We start from the raw sequence: 24,935 nt of genomic DNA on the forward strand, positions 1-24,935 counted from the left end.
TAACAGCTACGCCTTTGACTACTTATTTCATCATTCGTCCTTTACATTTTCCCTTTTGTGTATTTTTATAATGTACATAATCTCTTACTAACGTACTTAAATAACCATTGAATAATGGCCTCAAATTATTTACTGATAAGGGCAGATGGTCAAAAGAGCTTAGAGACCTCTGTTTCGGACACCACCCCCAAGGCCCGGACGCCGTCACGACCCTCTCCAAGGGACCCGTGCTGCCCCGGGCCAGGTCGCTCGGAAAATGGGAGCTCAACGTGTCTAGGCTTAACTCTGGACACACCTACCCTTCGCGGCCTGACCCGCTCAGAAGCTTCCTCATTGCTTTCTCCCTTAATCCCCAAGCCTCCCCAACACCGCTTTCCCAGGCTCCCTTGTCCGCTACCCGGGCTGGGGAGGGCGAGGGACAAGAGAGCCCGACAGTGGCTTCCGGCGGCTAGTAGCCGGAAGTGAGGGGGCAAGGAGGACGAGGAAGCGGACGCCAGGCCGCGAGGCTTGCGCAGACGCACTGGCCAAGTTCCGCGTTCCTGCCGGGGTGGGGGGGGTCAAGACCTCCGCTTAGACGCGGTCTTCCCGGAACCCGAGAGTGTACCGCCTCGGGCCGTAAAGAGGGGTCGGGGGGGGCGGGGGAGGGCAGCGGAGGCTGGGCTGCTCACCGGTGTCCCACGCGTGTGCGCGTGGCACGCGCGCAGAAGGGACGGCGCGTGCACGGGAGTCGGTGGGCAGAGGGGCGGGGCGACGCGGACGTGGGCTTGGTGAGCTTGGGGCGCAGGCCCGGGGACAGCCAGTGCGCCCAACCTTCCTTCGTGCCGCATCGTCCTACCTGCGGTGGCAGAAGATGTGACTGGAGGGCTGCCGGCGGCCCGCGGACTATGCTCGCGCTCCTGGGCGCGACGACCCTGATGCTGGTCGCTGGGGCGCCGTGGGTGTTGCCCGCAGCCTCAGGTGAGAGATGGCGTTCCCTGGGGCGGGGGCTGGGCGCGAGGCTGGACAGCGGCAGCGTGGGAAACCTCGGACCCGGGAGGGACAGAGGTCCTCTCTGGGAGACCTCTGGTTGTCCGTGGTCGCAGCGCTCACATTGAAACCTACTTGGGCTCGAAAATCAAACGAGAGAAAGTGATGTTCAAGATCTTTCCACACCGCTTGCTTGGGGGCGCCCTCCTCGCCATCCCTTCCGCCCTGTGCCTGTTCCCTGGGCTCCTACCCCGCGGGGCGGGGTGTGGGAGAACTTTGGTGTCGAGTTTGTTTCCGTCCGAAAAATCCGGCAGCTCGACTGGACTTTTTAATAATAAACAAGGCTTTAGCCACGAGCTATGTGCTGCTGTTTCTCCAATTTAGTAAACAGTTACTTGGTCCCATGTGGGAGGGGGATAAGGTTTGCAAGCATTTCTCTGCCCTCAGGATTCGTACAATCTAATAAAAAAATAATAATAATAAAAGAAAAATACAAAGCCAAAATACAAAGGCTGGGAGCCACCAAGCTAATTTGCTGCCTTTCTTAGCTGGGATGCATGGAGGAATGGCAGCTATCATACGGTTGACTTTGTAGTGAGAAGGGGGACTCGGTGTCCCCCTTCGTCTTTGTAGGCCCAGAGACAAACAGGGTCTAGTGGCTGAGAGCAGGAATTCAGGAGTTGGTGAGGCTGCCTAGAGGGCTTAAAACACCTGTTTGTTTAGAAAAGCATATCCTTATTTTCTGGGGTACATGGTATCCTATCTTGTCCTAAAAAATAAAATAGCCAGTTGGTTATTTTACCAGCATAATGGTTTTCTTCCAGAATAACAGAGGAATTGCAATTTGGGACAAGCAAGTTAGGTCAAAAACCTTAGGCAAGTCCAACAACAAAAAGAGAAGGAGGTGACTTGATAGAGAAAAAAGAGGAAGTTGGGTGGGGCTGTTTTGAGAGAAAGTCCATTGGAGGAAAGCAAGAGTTCAGGATGGTGCTGCTTTTCCCATTGGCTGGGCTTGTTGCTGGTAGAGGAGAATTCTTCCTCCTGGGGTCTGGAATTGATGGTGAGTGAAAGTGCATGAAGGCTCCAGCTTCTGGCCTCCTGACTTCATTTTAAATGATGTTTCCTTTATTCTGTTTCACACCTATTTCTCAAACTCTTCCACATACATGGTATATAGTATATGGGTACTAGGGTCCTGGTGTAACCCCTGGTAATTTCTTTGGAGTCTTTTGTTCATGAAAATTTTGCCTTAAACTCATGTTTGCTTTCGTATAAAAAGACTTTCCCCAGAATTTTCATGTAAAATTAACATTCCAGGAGGGTGTTCATTAAGATCACAATTTTAATCTAGATTAGAGGAGAGCTAAAATAAACTTCATATACAACTGGTATTTATTGCCCTCCTAACTGTGTACCAGGCACTACTCTTAGTGTTTTAAAGGTATGAACTCATTTAGCTTTCAGAACAAAGCTAGGCACTGTTATCCTTATTTTACAGAGGAGTGGACTGAGGCCATATAGCTAGCCAGTGCTTTAGGAGGAAATCAAACCCTGAGAATCTGGCCTCAAAGCCCTGGGGCCTAAGGTTAGACTTTTTCTAAAGGTCCCACAGTTTAGTTCTTGATTATCCACCTATATGTTAAGGGCTTACTGATCTTTCAATTAACTAATCTACTTTTTTCTCAAAAGAATAGCAATGTTGAAAACGAAATGAAATGTTAACCCTAACTTGAGATCATAATGTTGCTTTATGTTTCAAAATCATCAAACTGTTCATACTTTCAAACCTAGTAAATGCAACTCTGGGATCCTAGTCTAAGAAAACTATCCAAAATATGGGAGGAAATTTATATCTGTATAGATGTATGTGTCTGGATTTATGTCAAACTTAAAAATATAGTAAACCATAGGACTTCCCTGGTGGCGCAGTGGATAAGACTCTGCACTCCCAGTGCAGGGGGCCCGGGTTCGATCCCTGGTCAGGGAACTAGATCCCACATGCATGCCGCAACTAAGAGTTTGCACGACACAACTAAGAGTTTGCACGCCACAACTAAGGAGCCCGTGTGCCGCAACTAAGGAGTCCACGTGCTGCAACTAAGGAGCTGGCGAGCCGCAACTAAGGAGCCCATGAACCACAACTAAGGAGCCCACCTGCTGCAACTAAGACCCAGCACAACCAAATAAATAACTAAATACTAAAAATGTATATATATAATAAACCATTTCTAGTCATCAATATGAATGTGAAGGGTTGAAGCAACCAATTGTATAAATAGAAATATTGGGTTAAGTACCCTTTTATATATTTTACATGCTAAAGGTTGAAATAAACTATTATCAAAGGGATATTGCTAATACTAATAGAACAAAATCTATGAACTCTAAAATCCTATTTAATAACTATTTCCAAGTCCCTGTCCATTTATCAGTCAATTATTTGTTTGCCTCCCAAATGCCAAGATGCCTCTAACTCCAGGGTCTCCTTCCCTTAGGAGCAGAAGGATTTCATCTCTGAGGAAATACCTGGCTCTACCCCAGGAATCAAATTGCTGCATCCTATCTCAGGGCCCAGAATTACTAGAATTAGAATATTCTGGGCTGGAGACTACAAATGCCATCAGACCTTTTGTTAACCCCATAAACCCAGTCACTGTCCTTTGGCTGCATAGAATCTCTAAAATTCCAACAACTGGGATGGGGATTAAGTTTAGAGTGGGATACGAGGGAGTAATTCTATTCGGTGATGATGTCTCAGAGAATATGAGTGTAAAATAGAAAATGTGGGTGGGGAGACTCAATGAGTACCTCCCCAAATTAAAAAGAGAAATCAGAAAATGTTTCCTCAGCTGTCTCCCCTTTTGACTCCATACCATAATATCTCTAACCAGAAAGTAGAGGCAGCAATCCCAATAAATAAGAGTTCTATACAAGGACCTCTGTAGTAGAAAGTCTGTGAGGAGATAATATCCTTGTCCTGAAGCAGAAGTAAAGGCTAGAAATATTGCCGGGAAAAGAGTAAACTTAAAAGCTGGTCTTTTAAAACTTGTAATTTATCATCATGAAAGATCAGTCCTTTGTGATATGGAAAAAGCTCCTGTGAACTCAGCGTTAGTCTGAAGACTCTGTAAAATGCAGATTAAGTATGAAGCTATGTATACCTTGCCTTAAGGAACTTCCAGTATGGTTGGAGGTTGTGTTTAACATAAAGAAGCAATTTTTTAAAATAAATGTATTTATTTTATTTATTTATTTTTGGCTGCATCACATCTTCGTTGCTGCGCACGGGCTTTCTCTAGTTGCGGCGAGCAGGGGCTACTCTTCATTGCGGCGCGCAGGCTTCTCACTGCGGTGGCTTCCCCTGTTGCGGAGCACGGGCTCTAGGCGCGTAGGCTTCAGTAGTCGTGGCATGCGGGCTCAGTAGTTGTGGCTCGCGAGCTCTAGAGCTTAGGCTCAGTAGTTGTGGTGCACGGGCTTAGTTGCTCCGCAGCATGTGGGATATTCCCGGACCAGGGCTCAAACCCGTGTCCCCTGCATTGGCAGGCGGACTCTCAACCACTGCACCACCAGGGAAGTCCCAAAGAAGCAATTTTTTAAAAGACGTCTTCAATCAGCAAGTTTTGAGAGCCTGTTAGATGTCGGGTACTGTGCTGAGGACATCTACTTTAGTGTGAAATTGAGTGGTGCAGATTCATGATGCAGCATGTAAAGAAAGAGCAAGGTTGGCATGAGCTGCAGTATTTGAGGAAGGTTTTCTGTTGGGGGCAAACTTGAGCTGGGTCTTGGAGGATTTGGGCTGTCAGAGAGGAAGAGAAACGCTATTTGCAGAGGCCAAAAAGGAAAAAGCAGAAGAGAGGGCATCCAGCTGGTGGAAGATTTGTACTAGAAGTATAAGAAATAAAGGGGGAAAAAGAAAAAAAGAAATGGCAAGGGGTGGGGGGTTATAAATTAGGAGTATGGGAGTAACTGATACAAACTACTATACATAAAATAAATAAGCAACAAGGATTTACTGTATAACACAGGGAACTATATTCAGTATCCTGTGATAACCTAAAATGGAAAATAATCTGCAACATGTATATATAAAACTGAATCACTTTGCTGTACACCTGAAGCTAACACAGTATTGTACATCAACTACACTTCAGTTTTTTAAAAAAGCATAAGAAATAAAACAGGTCTCTAGATGGAAGTCCTTAAAAATAAACAGAAGGGGCTTCCCTGGCGGCGCAGTGGTTGGGAGTCCGCCTGCCGATGCAGGAAATACAGGGTCGAGCCCTGGTCCGGGAAGATCCCACATGCCGCAGAGCGGCAGGGCCCGTGAGTCATGGCCGCTGAGCCTGCACGTCCGGAGCCTGTGCTCCGCAGCGGGAGAGGCCACAGCAGTGAGAGGCCCGCGTACCGGGAAAAAAAAACAAAAAAAAAAAAACCAGAAGGGTTCAGACGATACATTCAGTGATCAAGACCCTTTCAGGTTCCTGTAGGGCTTGGGTGACGTGATAAACTTTTATATCTCTGTCGATTTTCTTATGTGAATGTTTGGTTCCTATGAATAGTTGTCAGCTCTGAAACCACATCTGTTCAGCTCTCTATCAGAATATATCCCTCTCTGAACATCGTATGCGAAACCAAATTGAGGCTGTTAAACAGTGCAACCCTGTATCCTTTACGTCAGTATCACTTCTAAGACCAAAGAAAAATACGATTTTTATACAGAGACTTTTTTTTCCAGTTAAAAGACAATGCTTACCTTTTTATGATTTATTTTTTCTACCTTTATTGAGATATAATTGATATATAATGTTTGCTTTTTATAGATTTTAAAAAACCAACTCTCTCGGATGCAGAGATAGAAATAATTAGCAGCCTCCCTATCCTGAGAGCAAGCACTAGGTTTTTTAAGATTTCTTTATATACTTAACTTTTATATTTTATATTTAAATGTATTCATTCTCCAATCAGTGATGTGAAGAGTAACATTTAAAAATATATAAAATATCTATAGTATGTATATGTGTATGTATGTATAACTATCTTCTTTCTTACTGCCTTGACAGGGGGAACAAACCTAAAATCTCCTGAAAATGGCAGGGTCTGCATCATTGATGACAACTTTATCCTGCAGTGGAACGGCAGCCGTGAGTCTGTCAGGAATGTGACTTTTTCAGCAGAGTATAAAATGTACGTTACTCTACTTATTGATTTGCTGAATCATTTTTACCACTTTAACACCATAAATTTTTTTTTTCAGATTTAGGAAACATTTGGTTTTTCCATTTTTTAAAGAAAATGCCTATTTTGCATAATATTTATTACTTCATTTCTACAAATAGAGACACAGTCAAATTCATCTTTGGGTGTTGAAGCAAGAGATTTGGGGGACGAGGCTAATAGACAACTTCTGTAGTCCACAGCCATACCTTCTCTGTTCTGTATGCTCCCAACTTCTTTAAATTTATTTATTTATTTATTTATTTTTGTCTGTCTTGGGTCTTCGTTTCTGTGCGAGGGCTTTCTCTAGTTGTGGCAAGCGGGGGCCACTCTTCATCGCGGTGCGCGGGCCTCTCACTGTCACGGCCTCTCTTGCTGCGGAGGACAGGCTCCAGACACGCAGGCTTCAGACGCACAGGCTCAGTAGTTGTGGCTCACGGGCCCAGTTGCTCCGCGGCATGTGGGATCTTCCCGGACCAGGGCTCGAACCCGTGTCCGCTGCATTGGCAGGCAGACTCTCAACCACTGTGCCACCAAGGAAGCCCTCCAACTTCTTTAAATATAAATTAGGGGCTGACCTAGAGCATACCTTGAGGATATGGAAGAGTGCCCCTAAAGGTCTAGCCACGGTCTTGCAATAGGCTTCTGTGGTCAGGCTTTCCTCTTGTCTCCATCATACACAAAGTTTTAATTCTAGATACACTTTATAAACATCAGTATATTGGACCCTGCCTTCCCACAGACTCAGTGTTTCTGGTGTTTCTGCCTCTTCCCTAGTGCTAACTTTCTACTTAATGATTGCCAAGAGGATAGGCAGACAGGGAGTTGTGGACGAAGGGATTACAGAAGGAAATACCACTCAGGAAGTACAGTACTTTGCTTTGGGTTCTGGGACCCTGTCTGCTAACCATGATCCCTCTCCAAGAAAGAGCAGGCAGGGAATCAGGCAGTGAAGAAACAGGGTGTAGGACCTCTAGAACCAGGATTCCACCACTTCAGCCACAGCCCGGTTGTTCTCCAGTTGATGGTTAGTAATTTGTGTCTGTGTGTATATACAGTTGACCCTTGAACAATGGCGGGGGTTAGGGATGGTCACCCCACCCAACCCCCATCCCGTGCAGTCGGAAATCTGAGTATAACTTTACAGTAGGCCCTCCATATCTGCGGTTACGCATCTGTGGATTCAACCAACCCTAGGTCGTGTAGTGCTGTAACGTGTACTTATTGAAAGAAATCTGCGTGTAAGTGGGCTCACACAGTTCAAACCCGTGTTGCTCAAGGGTCAACCATATATATGTATACACATACGCACATACACACACACACACACACATGGTTTTCCTCAGAGCTGATAATTTAACAGTTTTCATCTTTAGAGATTTTCTTTAAATTGAACTTTGAGTTTTGTTACCAAATTTGTTCTTTGCCTTAGTTCAGAATGTTGTTATGAAACAACTATTTTAGGTATAATAGAGATTATTTCAGATTCCTTTATTTAAAATTACCCTTGTAGGGGCTTCTCTGGTGGCGCAGTGGTTAAGAATCTGCCTGCCAATGCAGGGGACATGGGTTCGAGCCCTGGTCCGGGAAGATCCCACATGCCGCGGAGCAACCGAGCCCGTGCACCACAACTACTGAAGCCCGCGTGCCTAGAGCCTGTGCTCCGCAACAGGAGAAGCCACCGCAATGAGAAGCCCGCGCACCGCAATGAAGAGTAGCCCCCGCTTGCTGCAACTAGAGAAAGCCCACGCGCAGCAACCAAGACCCAATACAGCCAAAAATAAAAATAAATTAACTAAATAAATGATTTTATTTATTTATTTAAAATAAATAAAATGTATTATGAGATATGTAGTGTGCAGTCTTCATTCAACAAACATTGAATGCCTTTTATGCCAAACACTCTTCTGGGTACTTGGAATACGTTAGTGAACAGGAGAGACAAAGATGGCATGACGTTTTATTATGAAACTGGTTTTATGCAATGAATTTTCTATTGGTTACACATTTATTTTCAAGTTATATTTCTGTTGTGATCTAAACACTGTATATGATAAAGTTTTTTTTTTTTTTAAGAAAATATAAAAGTAGCTACTACTGTAGTAGCTCCCTTACACGCAGAAGCAGTTGTAATAAGAGTGGGCAGCTGCATCTCCTGGAGCAGGAAAGACAGATGTAAAGAGTGAGGGTGGGCTAAAACCATATCAAGGCTTAGTTTTAAATTTTTTATAAGGTTTTCTGTTGAGTGTAATGAAAGTTCTCCATATAAACGGACCAGAAATGCTTTACTGACCTTTTGCCTGGAGCTCATTTTATTTGACCCTCTATGCACCTGATTTAAAGAGGTCTGTGTACCGTACCCACTTCCCAGACTTCCTTAATCTCCTAATTTCTCTGGAATTATATTTTCTAATAAATGACATTTGAGGGGAAAAACAATCGGAATTTTTGGGTTAGATTTTTAAAGTCTGGATTTTAAAAAAATAGATTCTGTTGTGGAGGAGTTTCTCAGGAAGATTTGCATTTAAATCAAGGTATTATTAATGCCAACTCTAATCTCAAAGCTCAGATAGGTAAAGAAGGGGAAACTCGCCAGGAATGAAGTGTATATGGTAGTGTATATTATTAGTAACTTTTTTTTTTTTTGGCTGTGTTGGGTCTTTGTTGCTCCACGCGGGCTTTCTCCAGTTGCAGCGAGCGTGGGCTATTCTTCATTGCGGTGCGCGGGTTTCTCATTGCCGTGGCTTCTCTTGTCGCGGAGCACAGGCTCTAGGTGCACGGGCTTCAGTAGTTGCAGCACGCAGGCTCAGTAGTTGTGGCTCGCGGGAGTAGTTGCTCCACGGCATGTGGGATCTTCCCAGACCAGGGATAGAACCCTTGTCCCTTACATGGGCAGGTGGATTCTAAACCACTGTGCCACCAGGGAAGTCCCAGTAACTTTGTGTGTGTGTGTGTGGTACGCGGGCCTCTCACTGTTGTGGCCTCTCCTGTTGCAGAGCACAGGCTCCGGACGCACAGGCTCAGCGGCCACAGGTCACGGGCCCAGCTGCTCTGCGGCATGTGGGATCTTCCCAGACCGGGGCACGAACCCGTGTCCCCTGCATCGGCAGGCAGACTCTCAACCACTGAGCCACCAGGGAAGCCCCCCAGTAACTTTTTAAAGATTTTTATTTTTTGAAAAATAAGGTAGACTTGAATTGGAGTCAGCACAAACATTATTTAGATATCATCCCTAATTTCTATTAGCTTTTAATAAAGAGCATCCTTAGCTTTTTATTAAAGATGCTTTAGGGACTTCCCTGGTGGTCCAGTGGTTAAGACTATGTGCTCCCAGTGCAGGGGGCCTGGGTTCGATCCTTGGTCAGGGAACTAGATCCCACACACATGCCGCAACTAAGAGCCCACGCGCTGCAACTAAAAACAAAAAAAAGATCCCACATGCTGCAATGAAGACCCCCAGTGCCACAACTAAGACCTGGTGCAGCCAAAGAAATAAATATTTTTAAAAATAAATTAATTTTTTTAAAAAAATAAACATGCTTTAGCATCTTTAAAATGAGGTCTACAATATTACCCAAAAAAATAAAAATCAGCTAGTGCTAGAACTATGAATTAGGCTTGACAAAAATGCCTTCTCAGAGGATAGTTTCTCTGTTTGGTTTAAGGCAGACAGGGCTTACCACAGGCAAACATTTTGAAATCTAATGTTTGTTTTCTGTCCCTTACCTTCACTTCCGCCTCCTGTCCACTTTGTAGCAACATGTCCTTTCTGTTTAAGGCACTCTGTGCCAACTTAGTTTCTTCACATGCTTAAAAAAAATCTAATATCACCCAAACTTTTTAATGGCCTAAATCCACATTGAGAAGTTTGTTAGTTTATGTTAACATTTTAAGTTCTTTGTTTCTAGTCATGTAACAAAGGAATTATAGAGATCAGTATGCAGAAGGAATGGTTTGGTTTTGAGAAGAGCAGAGGAAATTCTCAAACCGTACTGATTCCGAGGTCTTCCTTAGGGTTAGTAAGTCTCTTCATAGGAAGAGGTCAGAAGGGAATCATCAAATCCACTTCCCAAATTTTCAGTAAGGAAGAGAGGATCCAGAATACAAAGTAGTTGGCCAAAAGTCACACAACTATCTTTAACAAAGCCAACAGTAAGTCCACTTTTATCTTATGGGTTCTTTCTTTCTCTGCTTCTTTGAAATCCTAATGCATTAGGATTTTTTACATTAAAAAGTTAACTATATGTCAGAATTATTCCATTGTATAAATAATAACTTGGTATATATGTATTGAAAAAGAGTAGAATGTTACACACAAAAATATTGTCAGGACGTTAACTCAAGTAGAAGAAATAACTACTTACACTTTATAATGTTAATGTAAATAGAAAACATGTTTGTCACTCTTGTAGTTATAACGTTCATCCATTCGTTTGCTTTTTTATCTTGAAGACCAGGGATGGAAAATTGGAAGAAGTTGCCTGGGTGTCAGCATATTACTGGTACCGAATGCAACTTTTCTTCAGTCAAGCTTGAAACTGTTTATGAAAAGATTGAATTGCGTATAAGAGCAGAAAAAGGAAACAGCACTTCTCAGTGGCATGAGGTTAAGCCATTTATACCATTTCAAGAAGGTAAGGAGTTGCCAGCTGAATTACACTGTATCCTTTATTAAATATTACCAGAACAGCCTCTTCCCTGGCCCATTCATTTACATGATATAAAATCTCCCATCTTTAAAAACAAACAAACAAACAAACAAGGATTCCCTTAAACCGGTGTCTCCTTCCTGCTATGGCATCATTTTCCTGCTTTCCCTACGGTGCAGGGGACCCCAAACCACCCCTTCCACGCCGGGCTGTGCAGCAGGAGGTGAGTGTCGTGAGTGTTGGACGAGCGAACGAAGCTTCATCTACCGCTCCCCACCGCTCCCCACCGCTCCCCACCGCTCCCCACCGCTCCCCACCGCTCCCCACCGCTCCTCACCGCTCCCCACTGCTTTTCATCTCTCCCCACCACTCTTCACCACTCCCCACTGCTCTTCATCTCTCCCCACCGCTCCCCACCACTCTTCACCACTCCCCACTGCTCTTCATCTCTCCCCATCGCTCCCACCACTCCCCACCGCTCCTCACCGCTCCTCACCGCTCCCCACCGCTCCCCACCACTCCTCACCACTCCCCACCGCTCCCCACTGCTCCCCACTGCTCTTCATCTCTCCCCACCACTCCCCACCGCTCCCCACCACTCTTCACCACTCCCCACCGCTCCTCACCACTCCCCACCGCTCCCCACTGCTCCCCACTGCTCTTCATCTCTCCCCACCGCTCCCCACCACTCCCCACCACTCTTCACCACTCCCCACTGCTCCTCACCACTCCCCACCACTCTTCATCTCTCCCCACTGCTCCCCACCGCTCCTCACCGCTCCCCACCGCTCCTCACCGCTCCCCACTGCTCCCCACCACTCCTCACCACTCCCCACCACTCCTCACTGCTCCCCACCGCTCCCCACCACTCTTCACCGCTCCCCACCACTCCTCACTGCTCTTCATCTCTCCCCACCGCTTGCATTACCACCTGAACCATCTCCTCCCATCACTGCTGCCCCCACCAATCCGTGGAAATATGGTCTTCCACAAAACTGGTTCCTGGTGCCAAAAAGGTTGGGGACCGCTGCTATAGTGGTTGTTCTCAAAGTGTGGTCTCCAGGACCCTTTCAGGCGGTCTATAAAGTCCAAACTATTTTCTTAATAATTCTAAGACTTACTTGTCTTTTTCATTTCGATTCTCTCGTGAGTGTACTCTGGAGTTTTCTAGAGGCTGTTTGATGTGAAATGGTGACTGACTGAATGCAGAAGTAGGTGTGAGACACAGCTGCCTTCTTTATTAAGCCAGACATTAAAGAGGTTTGAACAAAATGTGAAATAGCACCACTTTCCTCACTAAGCTTTTTGGCTCGTTTGTTTTGGGAAATATAGTCATTTTTTATCACATAGTGGGTTTTATCATTACTGTTTTTTAATGAATTGGTAGATATTTTAAATTTTTATCAATTTTAATGTTTAATATGCTAAATATTCAATGACATAGCCCATGTAAACAAAAGCTCTTTAGGACCCTCAGTTTCTCTAAGAGTGTAAAGGGGTCCCAAGACCAAACAGTTTGAGAACCACTGCCCTATACCAAAACTCACACAAGAATGATCTGTACCCCCTCTCTGTACACTTTTCCTCCTACGCCCTCTTCAGCCCTCTCCATCTGAGCTTTGTTACCCATCACTACCCTAAAACTACTCTTGCCGAGGTCACCGTGACCTCCACAATGCCTAGTGGATTCCCTGTCCTCTTCTGGCCCAGTTCCCCTGTGGCATCGGCGTGATCATCACTCCCTTCTTCCTGAAACCCTCCCATCTCTGATCTCTAGGGCGCTGCCCTTTCCTGGCTCTCCTGCTGCTCTTTGGTTGCTCCTTTGTCAGTTTCTTCTCATCCCCCAGACCTTTAAATGTTGGACAGCTGCAGGGCTCAGTCTGCAGGGCTTGGTCGTTGAACCTCTTCTCCTACGCCCCCTCCACCAGGAATTGTATGGCTTTCAACATCATCTGTGCCCTTGACTCCCCAAATTATATCACTCCAGCCCCATTCCTTCCCCTTACCTTAGACTCATATCACCAGCTCTCTATTCAGCATCTCTACCTAGAGGTCTACAAGTCGTCTCAAATTTAAAATGTCAAACAGAACTCTTGATTTTCCCCCTCCAGACCTGCTCTTCTTACAGTGTTTTTCATCTCGGTTAATGACATCACCTATTTATTAGCTCAGGCCAAGAGCCCTGGCATCACCTTTGACATCTCTTTCTCTCATGCAACATCCAGTCCGTCAACAAATGCTGAGTGATCAACCTTCAGAGTATATCCTGAATCGGATCCCTTCTCACTTCCACGCCCCGCTACCAGCCTTCGCCAGGCCACTTCCATTTGTCACTCGAACTACTGCGGTAGCTTCCCTGCTTCCTCACACATCAACCAGGGTGATCTTTCCTGGATGTGAATCAGGTCTCAGCAGTCCTCCAGAGACTACAGACTCAGACTACAGAGTTCTGCCTGTTACCTGGCTTCTAGCTGCCTCTCTGATCTCATTTTCTACCACTCAGCCATTCGAGCACCCCCTACTGTCTCTTGAAAATGGTGAGCACATTCCCATCTCAGGGGCTCTGCCCTTGGTGCCCCCTCAGCTGGGGATGCTTCTGCCCTCGAGACTTGCATGACTGACTCCCTCACCTTGTTCAGGTTTCAGCTCAAAGTCTCGGGGAGCCTTCTCCTCACTAACTCACCTAAAACAGCTCTTGCTTCCATTCTCTGTCCCGTTATGTTACTTCATTTTTTCTTATAGCACACATGACCTTATAGCATTATATGCACTTGTTTATTTGGGATTTTTGGCCACATCCCTCACTAAAGTGTGAACTCCACGAGGGATTTTCTCCATTTTATATGCCAGGCACATATTAAGTGCTTAGAATTGTTTGTTGTATGAATGTTTGGGCTTGTATTCGTGAACTTACATAGTGAATGTTTTTATTTTTACAGCTCAGATTGGTCCTCTAGATGTACATTTAGAAGCTGAAGATAAGGCAATAATAATAAACATCTCTCCTCCTGGGACAAAAGATAGTATCATGTGGGCTATGGATCGTTCCAGCTTTATATATAGCTTAGTTATCTGGAAAAACTCTTCAAGTCTAGAAGTAAGCATTATTTTTATCTTTGTTTGATGTGAGAGAAGAATGACATGAATTAATTCTAAAACTTGACTTTTTACTTTTTTAAAGAACAGACTTCTTTTTTTTATTAATTATAGGAAAGGACTGAAACTGTTTATTCCAGAGATAAAATTTATAAACTCTCACCAGAGACTACTTATTGTTTAAAAGTTAAAGCAGAACTACGTTCACCAAGAAGAGTTGGTTTCTATAGTCCAGTGTATTGTATAAACACCACAGGTAAGGAGGAAGTCTTGCTTCAGATTCAATAACTATGTATATAAATTGGCCACCTATTAATTTTGGCATTTTTCCAATAGTTGCTAAAGCTTATGTGATGGTTTAATAGACATTAAAACAAAGGCATTCTAACAGCATTTACGTAAGCAACAAATGTTATTTGGGATTTTTGTCTCAAGTAAATAGTAATGAAAATTTTGCATAAAATCCAAGTATTTTCTAATGAAAAAAATTGTTTTTATTCAGAATCCACAAGAAAGGGAGGTAGTTGCTAGAAGAACAGTTAGTCTTCTAAAAAGTTTACCTTTATAGATGAAATGTTAAAATATGAAAGCATCCTGATACATTTAATCAGTGACATCTTGCCAACGATTAAGGTTTAAGGGCAGGAGCTTGGATTTATTATTTTAATTATAAGTTTAATATGCTTTGTTTCTAAAATCAAACAGTATAGAAGGGTTTAAAGGTTTCCTCTCCTGCCTCCTGACCCCCAATTCCATTTACCAGAGATAAATATCACCAGCAGTCTGTGTACAACCTTTCATACTTTTTTCAGGGCTTATGTAAGTATATACTTGGACTTAACAGTTTTGGGGTTTTTGTCTTTTAAATTAAAAACTAAGGTCCTGCCAGATATATTTTGAACTTGCTTGTTTAACCCAATATATTGAGGCTCTCTTTTCGTGTCAGCACATATAGATCTATCACATTCTTTTAAATGGCTGTGTAGTATTCCCCTGTGTGAATACACACCATAACTTATTCCGCTGTTACGTCATTATGATAAGACGCAAGCCTTTTATCTTCTCGCTCATGCTGTTAGGAATTCTAGCCATCTGCCATCTCACTGGAGGAAATGTGTGTGTGTGTTTTGTGCTCTTTGTCTTCTAGAGAAACACAAAGTGCCTTCACCAGAAAATATACAAATCGATGCTGAAAATCAGGTCTATGTCCTTAAATGGGATTACGCGCATGAAAACATGACTTTTCGAGCTCAGTGGTCCCAGTAAGTTCTAGTCCATAAGTGTCCTTCTGCAGTTCATTTTGCCCAGTTTGTTAGGTCTCTTTTCACTCGGCTTCAGTCACCTGCTGCTCCGTGCACACGTGTGGCCCAATGGAAAGGTGGCTGTGATATCCTGGAACTGGAGTGTTTAATTCTAGTCCCAGGATGTCACTGAGCTAATCACTTACCTTTTTGGGCCTCAGTTTCTTCACTCGTTGTAAAATGGGTGTATTCTAATAATATCTAGTGTTCTTACCGGCTCTCTCTCTTTTTTTTTTTTTTTTTGAAGGTGTGATTCTAGTTGCACGTGCTATGTCCTCAATCTGGAATACTTGACACATGGCCGTGATCTTTTCTTCAGAACCCACCTCTTCCATGAGTCCTTGAAATGATCTGAGTCCAGTCACTCTGTCGTGTTCAATTCGAGTTAGCCTTCCCATTGTCTTGATTATTTTAGTGGCTTTGACAGATTTTTTAGTGATTGCTTTGGTGGGAAATTAAGAAAGTTGGAGAGAACTGGGCTCTACGTGACTGAGTAGAGACCAGCCGAATGTGAGTGAAGCTTAGCACCACGTGAGTGGAAAAGGACTGCGTGAGTTTATACTAGTTGGAAAACTGTAGGGGATAAGTAGAGAGGGAGGAGAGAAGAGGGTAATCAAGTGGAAGGTGAAGTGGACTGTGGGAAAGAAAGAGATACTGAGGACTGAGGAATAGAGGGGCCAAAGGCAAGTATAGGTAAAGCAGGAAGGGAGGAGTGAGAGGAAAGAGACTAGAAAGACACAGAAAAAACGAGGGAAAAGGGAAGTCAGTACTGCTGTGATTGATTACTTTCAACCCTTTGGTGTTAGTTTCGAAGCAGTAACAGTTTGTATAATAAACGCATTCATGTCATACACGCCCTTACGGATACACACACACACACACACACACACACACACACACACACACACACACAGATCAGGAAACTGTACAGGAGGAGTCTTTCATGTATTCTTCACTTTCAAAAGCATGTTAAACAGTAGGGCCACAGGCTAGACAGGGATGGGGGTTTCTGATGGCTGGTCTCTAAGTTTCTTTTGGGTCCTTAGCACACCGTACAAAGCACTAAAGGAATCGTAAAGGTACAGCAGAGTAAAACACATGGTGCTAGAAATCCGAAGCAGTTATCTGCCTTTGCATAGCAAAATGTGATTTAGGACTGAGGAGTGGAATACGGACTATAAGGGTTACAGAAGTCAGAAGCGTGAAGGTGGATGGGGCTGGAGAGACCGAAGAAGCCCTCTGGAAGGAGATGCAGTGTGAACCAGGCCTTGACTGCTGAGTCACATATTTTTAAATGACAAGAGAGGGCATCCCAGGCAGGGGCTACACACAGGGGAAAGCTCAGGGTATGAAGAGACAAAATTAGGTCGGGGTAACGAGGAGGTGTTCATTTCCCATTGCTCTGTAACAAACTACCACAAACTTAGCAGCTTAAAACACACTGTTGGGCTTCCCTGGTGGCGCAGTGGTTGAGAGTCCACCTGCCGATGCAGGGGACGCGGGTTCGTGCCCCGGTCCGGGAAGATCCCACATGCCGCGGAGCGGCTGGGCCGGTGAGCCATGACCGCTGAGCCTGTGCGTCCAGAGTCTGTGCTCTGCAATGGGAGAGGCCACAACAGTGAGAGGCCCACGTACCGCAAAAAAAAAAAAAAAAACACAGTTTATTATCTGTCCGTGACTTTGGGTCAGGAGTCCAGGTGTGGCTTAGCTGGGTTCTCTGCTCAGGGTCTCGCAAGGCTGCAGTTCAGGTGTCAGCTGGGGTGCTGTCTCGTACAAGCTGTCTCGTGCTGTCTCCTTAGTTCATGTGGTGGTTGGCAGAATCCGTTTCTTGCAGCTGCAGAACTCATGGTGACCTGCTTCTTGGGGGCCATCAACAGAGAGAATCTCTGTCCTCTAGAACCTCTAGACCCTCTTTTAAAGGGCTTATCTGATCAGGTCAGGCCCACCCAGGATAGGCTCTCATTTGATAAACTCAAAGTCAACTGGTTTGGGACCTTGATTTCATTCGTAAGATCCCTTCACCTTGCCAAATAATGTAACCTAATCAAGAGTTCATGGATCCTGCCCACACTGAGGCGGAAGGGATCATGTAGGGCTTGTGCACCAGCAGGTAGGAATTTGGGGGGCCAGTTTGGAATTTTGCCGACAAGAAGGGAGGACCTGCTTTGAGAGTAGCAGAACATTTGGGCCTGGGAGAGCAATGAGAGAGAACATTGAATTAATAGGATGGCATAAGCTTAGGCTTAGCTTCAGACTGCCCTGTAGGCATTTGAGTGCCGTTGGGAATTTTGTGTTGAGGGACGGGTAACGTGAGGCCTGTGTTTGAGGAAGGTGAAGGTGGCCACATTGTGTGTGGTGCAGCAGGACTAAGGAGACAGGACAGACAAGGGGACAAGTCAGGAGGCTGTTACAGTTCCAGGCTTGAACTGAGATGCTTGGAGCTGTTGGTTTCTGAGCAGCTGACTTAACCTCTCCAGGCCCAGTCTTACTCTGTGCAGACTTGCTCTTAGGACACTGGTGTGTATCTCTGATAAGCACTTACCCACAGGTGTGCTGGTACGTTTAGCAGCTGGCTTTCCAGAAGGGAAAAGCCTTATCTGTAGCATTTGCCAGTTTTTATAATATAACTACTCCTATTATGGCCACTGTCAAGCTCCCAACAGCAGGTCACTGAACATGCATTTGGGAAGATGGACAGTAAGCCCTCCGTCATATAGCGTTTCCGCCGCATAGACGCAATAGACGTAACTAGCCTTGAGCACAGATAATAAAATGTAGGAAAATAATTAGGACAAGATGGGTTTTGAGTATTTATTACTTTTGTTTTTAATATAATTTATTTATTTGTAAGTTTATGTAACTTAACTCTTTAAAGGGGCTGTGTTTAGCAACTAGCTGGCAGCATTCCTGAAAATTTAGCAGTTGTTTCTGTGCACCGGTACGAGCCAGCTCTAGCACACCACTACCTTATCACACTTTGGAGCAAGATCTTTGGTTTTCTTTTGTGAACATGTCTCTTCCACCATCCTATGAGTTTCCTGAGGGTGAGGACCGTTTATCTCTGTAACCTTAACCCCTAACAGAGTGTCTAGTGTATTATAGGTATTCAGTAAATGTTTACTAAATTAATGTGTTTGGAAGAAAAAACATTTTTTTGTCTTAAAAGTGAGTTTTTAAAAAGGATTCCTGCGAGTCATTCAGACAAATGGAAACAAATACCAAACTGTGAAGATGTCAAAACTACCCACTGTGTGATTCCTCAAAATGCTTTCCCAGAAGGAATTTACCGTATCCGTGTACAAGCATCTGATGGAAATAACACATCTTTTTGGTCTGAAGAGAAGAAATTTAATACTGAAATGAAAAGTAAGCCGATAGTTTTTACTTTACATTGTAATTCTCCAATTTGGTGCGAACTCTTAAAATTGTTTTCTTAGTCTAATTTGAACTTTGTGTCTTTACACATTTTTTCTAGCTATCATATTTCCTCCAGTCATTAGCATGAAATCCGTTAATGATGACTCACTGCACGTCTCTATCGGTGCTCCAAAAGAGTCTGAAAACAAGTCTGTGAACCAGCTTTACCCACTAATTTATGAAGTTATTTTTTGGGAAAACACTTCAAACGCTGAGGTAAAAAGACTGTGTGGTATAGGTTTATAATTTAGAGTTATAACTGTGGTTTGGCTAAACAAAGCTTGAAGTTAAAATTCTAGGGAAATTTTTAAACTTTACGACTATGTGATTAACTCAGATATTTACAATAGGAAGAAGTGAGCATTTCCCATGTTTTACACAGTAAGAGTTACGATCACCTGCATCTGGGCCCCAGTTAATTGTTGTTATTGTTGTCTCTTTGGCCACGCCACGTGGCATGCAGGATCTTAGTTCCCCGACCAGGGATGGAACCCGTGCCCCCTGCAGTGGAAGCACGGAGTCCTAACCACTAGGCTGCCAGGGAAGTCCCCCCCACCCCCCGCAAGTTAGTTTTTAAAATTCAGATCCTGAGCTTATTCCCTCTCAGTCAGAATCTCTGGGGGTAGAACTCAGGAATTTGTATTTTTAACAGGATTCTCAGGTGTTCGTGAACCAGGGTTTCTCAACACTCTTGACATTTGGGTTGGCTGATTCTTTGTTGCGGGAGCTTCCTTGTGCATTATAGGATGGCTAGCAATACCATTGGCCACTACCCACTAGATGCCTGTAGCGCTCCGTCCCAGTTCTGGCAACCCAAAATACCTCCAGATATTGCCACATATCCCCTGGGGGTGGGGCACCTCCAAGAGGGCAAAAATTGGCTTTTAGGGCGCAAAAGAATCTTAGCTGTTACAGTGGTTCGTGACCCTCCAGGAGGAAAACCTGCCTCAAGTGTTCAACTGCACCCAGCAAAATCTTATTCAACTTTGTAAAGGGGGAGGGATTAGGAAAAAATAGTCTAAAAAGGCTCCTTAGGGAAGTAGGCGTGACTAAAGGGTTGAGAAACACTTGTTTAAACCCTAAAATTCAAAAACCACTGACAAAGCTAGTATACATCAGATAATCCGCATTATTCCTAGATCACTTTTCCCTGCGGAATTACAATCAAGGAATCAACCTTTAAAAATCTTGTGCACATAAGTTGGTAAACTCTGTAACTTCATTTTCTGTTGAAAATCTAAGAAAATTCCAGCAACTTGGCTAGTTTCATTTTAACTATCTGAACACTCTGTAACCATAGCAGAATTTAGCCCTGTTGAGCACGATGGTTAGTTCTCAGTCATCCCTAGATCAGAAAGATCTAAATTTGTGTCTCAAGCCCCCCAAATTGTGTAACCTTAGGCAAGGTGGTTAACTGCTAAAACTTTGTTTCCTCTCCTCTAAGGTGGTGGTGGTCATAGTAACTTAATTTTTTTTTTTAATTGGGGTATAGTTGTTTTACACTCTTGTGTTAGTTTCCACTGTACAGCGAAGTGGAGTTCCCTGTGCTATACAGCAGGTTCTCTCATTAGTTATCCATTTCATACATATTACACTGTAACTTAATTTTTTTTGAAAGGATGTTTATAAGGTTTAAAATGAGGTAAAATATATGAAAATACATACCACATTGCTTGACAAATAGTAGATTCAATAACTTTCGTTTTTTCCTTTGGCCATCCTATGCTAGGTAACACATCAATAATTACAGTTGTAATAGCAACTCAAATTTACTGAATACTCATTATGTATCGGGTACTGGGCTAAGTATTTTACATGACTCGTCTCGATCATTCTTCAACCCTGCCAGACAGTTTGATTAAATTACTATTCAGCAAATACCTGGGATGGAATATTCATTACTGCCTCATTGATACGAGGCTGTAAACAGTGGAATGGGAGTGGATGTGGTATGAGCAGAGGCCTTAAGTGCGCATGCATGCTTCTCCCATTTGTCAAGAGGAAAGCAAGCTCCGTGTGGTCTCTGGCCCCAGGCGGATGGGAGACCGTGGAGCAGACCTAAACCTGATCCACGGCCTCAGTGAGCGTTCCCCCAGGACTTTGGGACACTCACGAGTAAGAAAAACAAATATCTTTTGAGCCACAGGCTGTTTCGTTACACAGCATTGCACAACATTATTTTGTTGGCCTTGTAATGTTTTGTTCTGCAACATTATTGTGGCAATAGCCGACTAATACAAATAGGAGTAATAATTGTCCTCACTTTACGGATCTGGGAGTAGGGCCCAGGGAACTTAAATAACTTGCCTAAGGCCACGTAGCTGTGAGTGATATCTTGCTACAGGCAGTTTGAGGCCAGAACCTCTGCACTTAATTGTTCTGCCACTAAACAGAGATAACATGATGGTGATTAAACCAAATCAGCATGGACTTATAAAATAAATTAGAGACGTCTCAGGCAGCAGCCATGTTTAACTTTTGAGTTTGGTTATAATGTGTTGTCCAAAACAAATTTATATTTCTCAAACATACACCAACTAAGTGTTTGGGAGAGGCCAATCTTAGCTTGACTATTTAAGGAATTCAGAAAATAGATATTCCCTGTATGAGTTCTTGGGGTTCTAAAGTTTATCAACGATTTACTTATTTTTTTATAGAGAAAAGTTGTAGAGGAAAGAACTGATGTTACCTTTCCTAACTTGAAACCGCTGACTGTATACTGTGTGAAAGCCAAAGCACTCACTGAGAATGGCAAGTGGAATAAAAGCAGTGTTTTTAGTTCTACTGTGTGTGAGAAAACAAAACCAGGTCAGAATCTTTGATTGCATCTTTTCTTTTTTAATGTAACAAGACTTAATAAAAACAACCAATTCATTGAAAGTTGTAAAATATTTCCTTTCTACCCCAAAAATATAGAGAATATTTTCTTCATGAACTGTGTGAGTACTTCACGCCGAGCCTTCCAGTTTTAGAAAATATTTTTAATAGTCAACTTAGTTCAGTGGTTTTTATATGCTTTATATTTCATGCATATCTGCATAATTAATTTCCTTTCATTATTACTCTTAGAATTTAACGAGACTATTTTAATTTTTTATATAATCCTTAATATAATTATTATGTGGCAATCCCTTAATTAGTTCGGTTGCGAATTTTTTTATGTTATTGTTGGTATTATTTAATAGAATGTATATTTCCTTTCACGTGGCTGTATTTGTTTCACACAGACTGTCAGCAGTCTTAATGTATTTGTGTGTCAAAACCTATATAGATGCTAAACACCATTTATTTGTTTTTAGGAAATACTTCCAAAACCTGGCTTATAGCTGGAATTTGCACTGCGTTATTTTCTATCATTGTTACCATTTATGTTGGGAAAGTCCTCTTGAGATGTATCAATTATGTGTTCTTTCCATCAAGTAAACCTCCTTCCAGTGTAGATGAGGTATGTTACTTTTCTTTTCAACAGTTAACTGGATTTTTCTTAAAATGAATGGGAAATATATTTGATTTCAACAGAATGTAAATGTTTTCTTGATGTTCAGAAAATAATACAGACTGATTTGGGGTTTTTTTCTTCAGAGTTTCAGGAAATTAACTTTAGAAACGGTCATTTAATAGAATATAACATGGAATAGTAAGGTGTGTCCTTAATCTCATATTTTTTGGCAGCTTGGTTACTGTGGCACTTGTTTGACCGTTGAAAGTCTATATTCACAAAAAGCTTAAAACATTCTCATCAGTGCAAAAACTGTATTCTGTGGATAAAATCACAGAAAACGAAGGAGCAAAACATGAGTTTCCTTTCACAGCACCTCAGTGTTTTGGTTGGCAGAGTTAGTGAAGGCACTGAGTGAGGACATCACCCTGGGGGTGATGTGTTCACTGGAGCAGCTTCCACGCTGCCTGCCCTGTTTCAGGTTCCCCAGGCTTTGGAGCCAGAGACCTGAAGGTGAATTGTTGATGGGCTGTAGTGTATTTGCACTTACTGGCTCTGTGAACTTGAGCAGCTCTCTTTTTTTTTTTTTTTTTTTTTTTTTGCGGTACGCGGGCCTCTCACTGCTGTGGCCTCTCCCGTTGCGGAGCACAGGCTCCGGACACGCAGGCTCAGCGGCCATGGCTCACGGGCCTAGCTGCTCCGCGGCATGTGGGATCTTCCCGGACCGGGGCACGAACCCATGTCCCCTGCATCGGCAGGCGGACTCCCAACCACTGCGCCACCAGGGAAGCCCTTGAGCAGCTCTCTTAAGGGTACTTGAGCAAGTGCCCGTAGACTGTAAAACAGAGCCAGTCGTACCATCCTGCAGAATTGGGAGGACCGAAGGAGATAAACCAGAAGGGCCTAACACTGTACAAACGTTCCATAAATATGAACCGTTTTACTCTTTTATGCCCGAGTTTTTAAATATCATTTCTATATACTCTTCTATTCAGAGCTGTTATTTAAAGAACTTAAAACTATCAAGTTACAATAGCTCTTTATTCTTAGTGGGACAGGGAAAAATTAATTTCTCCCTGTGCTTTTTCTGGGTATTTGTGGATTAGATACCAAAATTTTTATTATGTCAAAATAAAATGTCCCAAATCCCAGTGTTCTCCCTTTCCTTCCTCGCCCACACTCTTCCACTCCCCACCCCTGATAGCACAGTGGACCTTTCTTAGGGACTCTTCATATAATTCCCCAAAACAATAACAACATGTACGTAACCTCACTAGTGATGTTCTTATTCTAAATGTTATAGTGCAATCGATACGCTCTTAGATTGCTTTTTAATATGCATGTCAAAAGATAGGGTTTCTAGAAAACTTAAGAAACCACAGCTTATTAGAACTGGAAAACTAGTTTTTGTGATTTTAAATAATCTGTTTCTGTTCCTTCCCTTTTGAATTAGTATTTCTCTGAACAGCCAGTAAGGAATCTACTCCTTTCCACTTCTGAGGAACAAACGGAAAGATGTTCTATCATTGAAAATGCAAACACTATTACTGTAATAGAAGAGACTAATCCAATTGAAGATCACAAAAAGTACAATTCCCAAACTAGTCAAGATTCAGGAAACTATTCTAATGAAGACGAAAACAGTGGAAGTAAAATAAGTGAAGAACTTCTGGAACAGGAAACTGTGTGACCAGGAATGAACTCGAAAATACTAGGGAGTCTTGCGGGAGTTGCAGTGGGAGCCTGGGCTCCTCGCTTCTCTCAGTAACTAGCAAGAGAATATTTGCTTGTGGGGGAAGAAAGATCATCTTCAGATCGTAGGTCCAAAGAATACAGGCAAGCACTTAAGTATTTGAAAGGAATTTGGAGAAGAGTTTTCTACATTCTTTTCCACGTGTAAGGTCTTGAAAGACCTGTCATGGGACCGCCCTGGATGAGAGAAGTTAAATCCAGAAGATGCCCTCTGTCTTCCTAATGATTCCCTAAGCTCCACCGTGCCGTCGTGTGGTAAGGGCGGCGCTTGTGTTCCCATCGGCTGATACCGTCGCCGTGCTGCCACTGCTGCTGCATATACCATCTGTCCCTTCTCCATCCCGGTATTACAGTCCATTATTTTTCAGGACACATTTAGAACATTTGGTCTTTTCTTTGGACACGGAAGTAGGCCCTTTGGAAATGTCTTTAGAAAAGCCCGAATACCACCATCACTTGGTTTTCTGAAAAGGTAGCTTACTCTGGAAAACAGCGGCAGATGCCAGAAACATGGTATGGTCCTTACAGGTTTTCCAGGGGAATTCTATCCGTTTACCAATTACATTGGCTTCTACATCACAGTTACCTATCCCTTCTACGGTTTAGGATTAAAACCAGATAATCTTTTGCTAGGTGTCCATGAAGGCTTCCTGATTCAGAACATTGGAACAATAGCTTCTAAAATTACAGAGAAATGGGAAACTACCTGAGTAGATAGCTTACTATTATCTTTTAAGATACGGGAGTATGTGACATTAGTCACAGTGGATGTAAGAAGTCTTGGGACCAGAAAATGGTACTGAGAGAAGAGACAGAGTAAGAAGTAGAGTAATTCAGTAGGAAAGAAGCAGGTGGCTTTAGCGAAAAACAAGAATCATGTGTGTAATCAACTGTTGATGACTAACTTCCTGAGGGTGGTTTGTTTTTGTGGCTTATCTGTATCATTTCTAACACCAGGCCAGCTTCTCTACGCCGTCTGGAAGTATTCAGGTACCCCTTCTGCTCAGCCTACATGCACTCAAGAAAATGCAAATTATTTATTATCAAGGTGTGGGAGGAAATGTACCTGGGAAGAAAACCTAATTTTTAAAATATGTAATG

The 24,935-nt window shown here is 43.2% G+C and overlaps 1 protein-coding gene across 3 annotated transcripts; it reads left to right on the forward strand.

The window, feature by feature from the left end:
• The first annotated feature begins 884 nt into the window (after nt 1-884).
• IFNAR1 (interferon alpha and beta receptor subunit 1) lies at nt 885-23,772 on the forward strand. Of its 3 annotated transcripts, none has more exons than XM_065875969.1 (11): nt 885-957; nt 6,027-6,150; nt 10,633-10,814; nt 13,769-13,926; nt 14,040-14,181; nt 15,073-15,187; nt 18,393-18,592; nt 18,702-18,859; nt 21,301-21,451; nt 21,943-22,088; nt 23,536-23,772. In XM_065875969.1, the coding sequence occupies exons 1-11, from the start codon at nt 885-887 to the stop codon at nt 23,770-23,772; spliced, it is 1,686 nt and encodes a 561-aa protein (XP_065732041.1). The 3 variants fall into 3 exon arrangements, with proteins under 3 accessions (XP_065732041.1, XP_065732042.1, XP_065732043.1); XM_065875970.1 differs by having other exon boundaries at nt 23,551-23,772; XM_065875971.1 differs by having other exon boundaries at nt 18,408-18,592; nt 23,551-23,772.
• Nucleotides 23,773-24,935: the final 1,163 nt, after the last annotated feature.

Source organism: Phocoena phocoena, chromosome 4 (genome assembly GCF_963924675.1).
Source record: "Phocoena phocoena chromosome 4, mPhoPho1.1, whole genome shotgun sequence".
Lineage (NCBI taxonomy): Eukaryota > Metazoa > Chordata > Mammalia > Artiodactyla > Phocoenidae > Phocoena > Phocoena phocoena.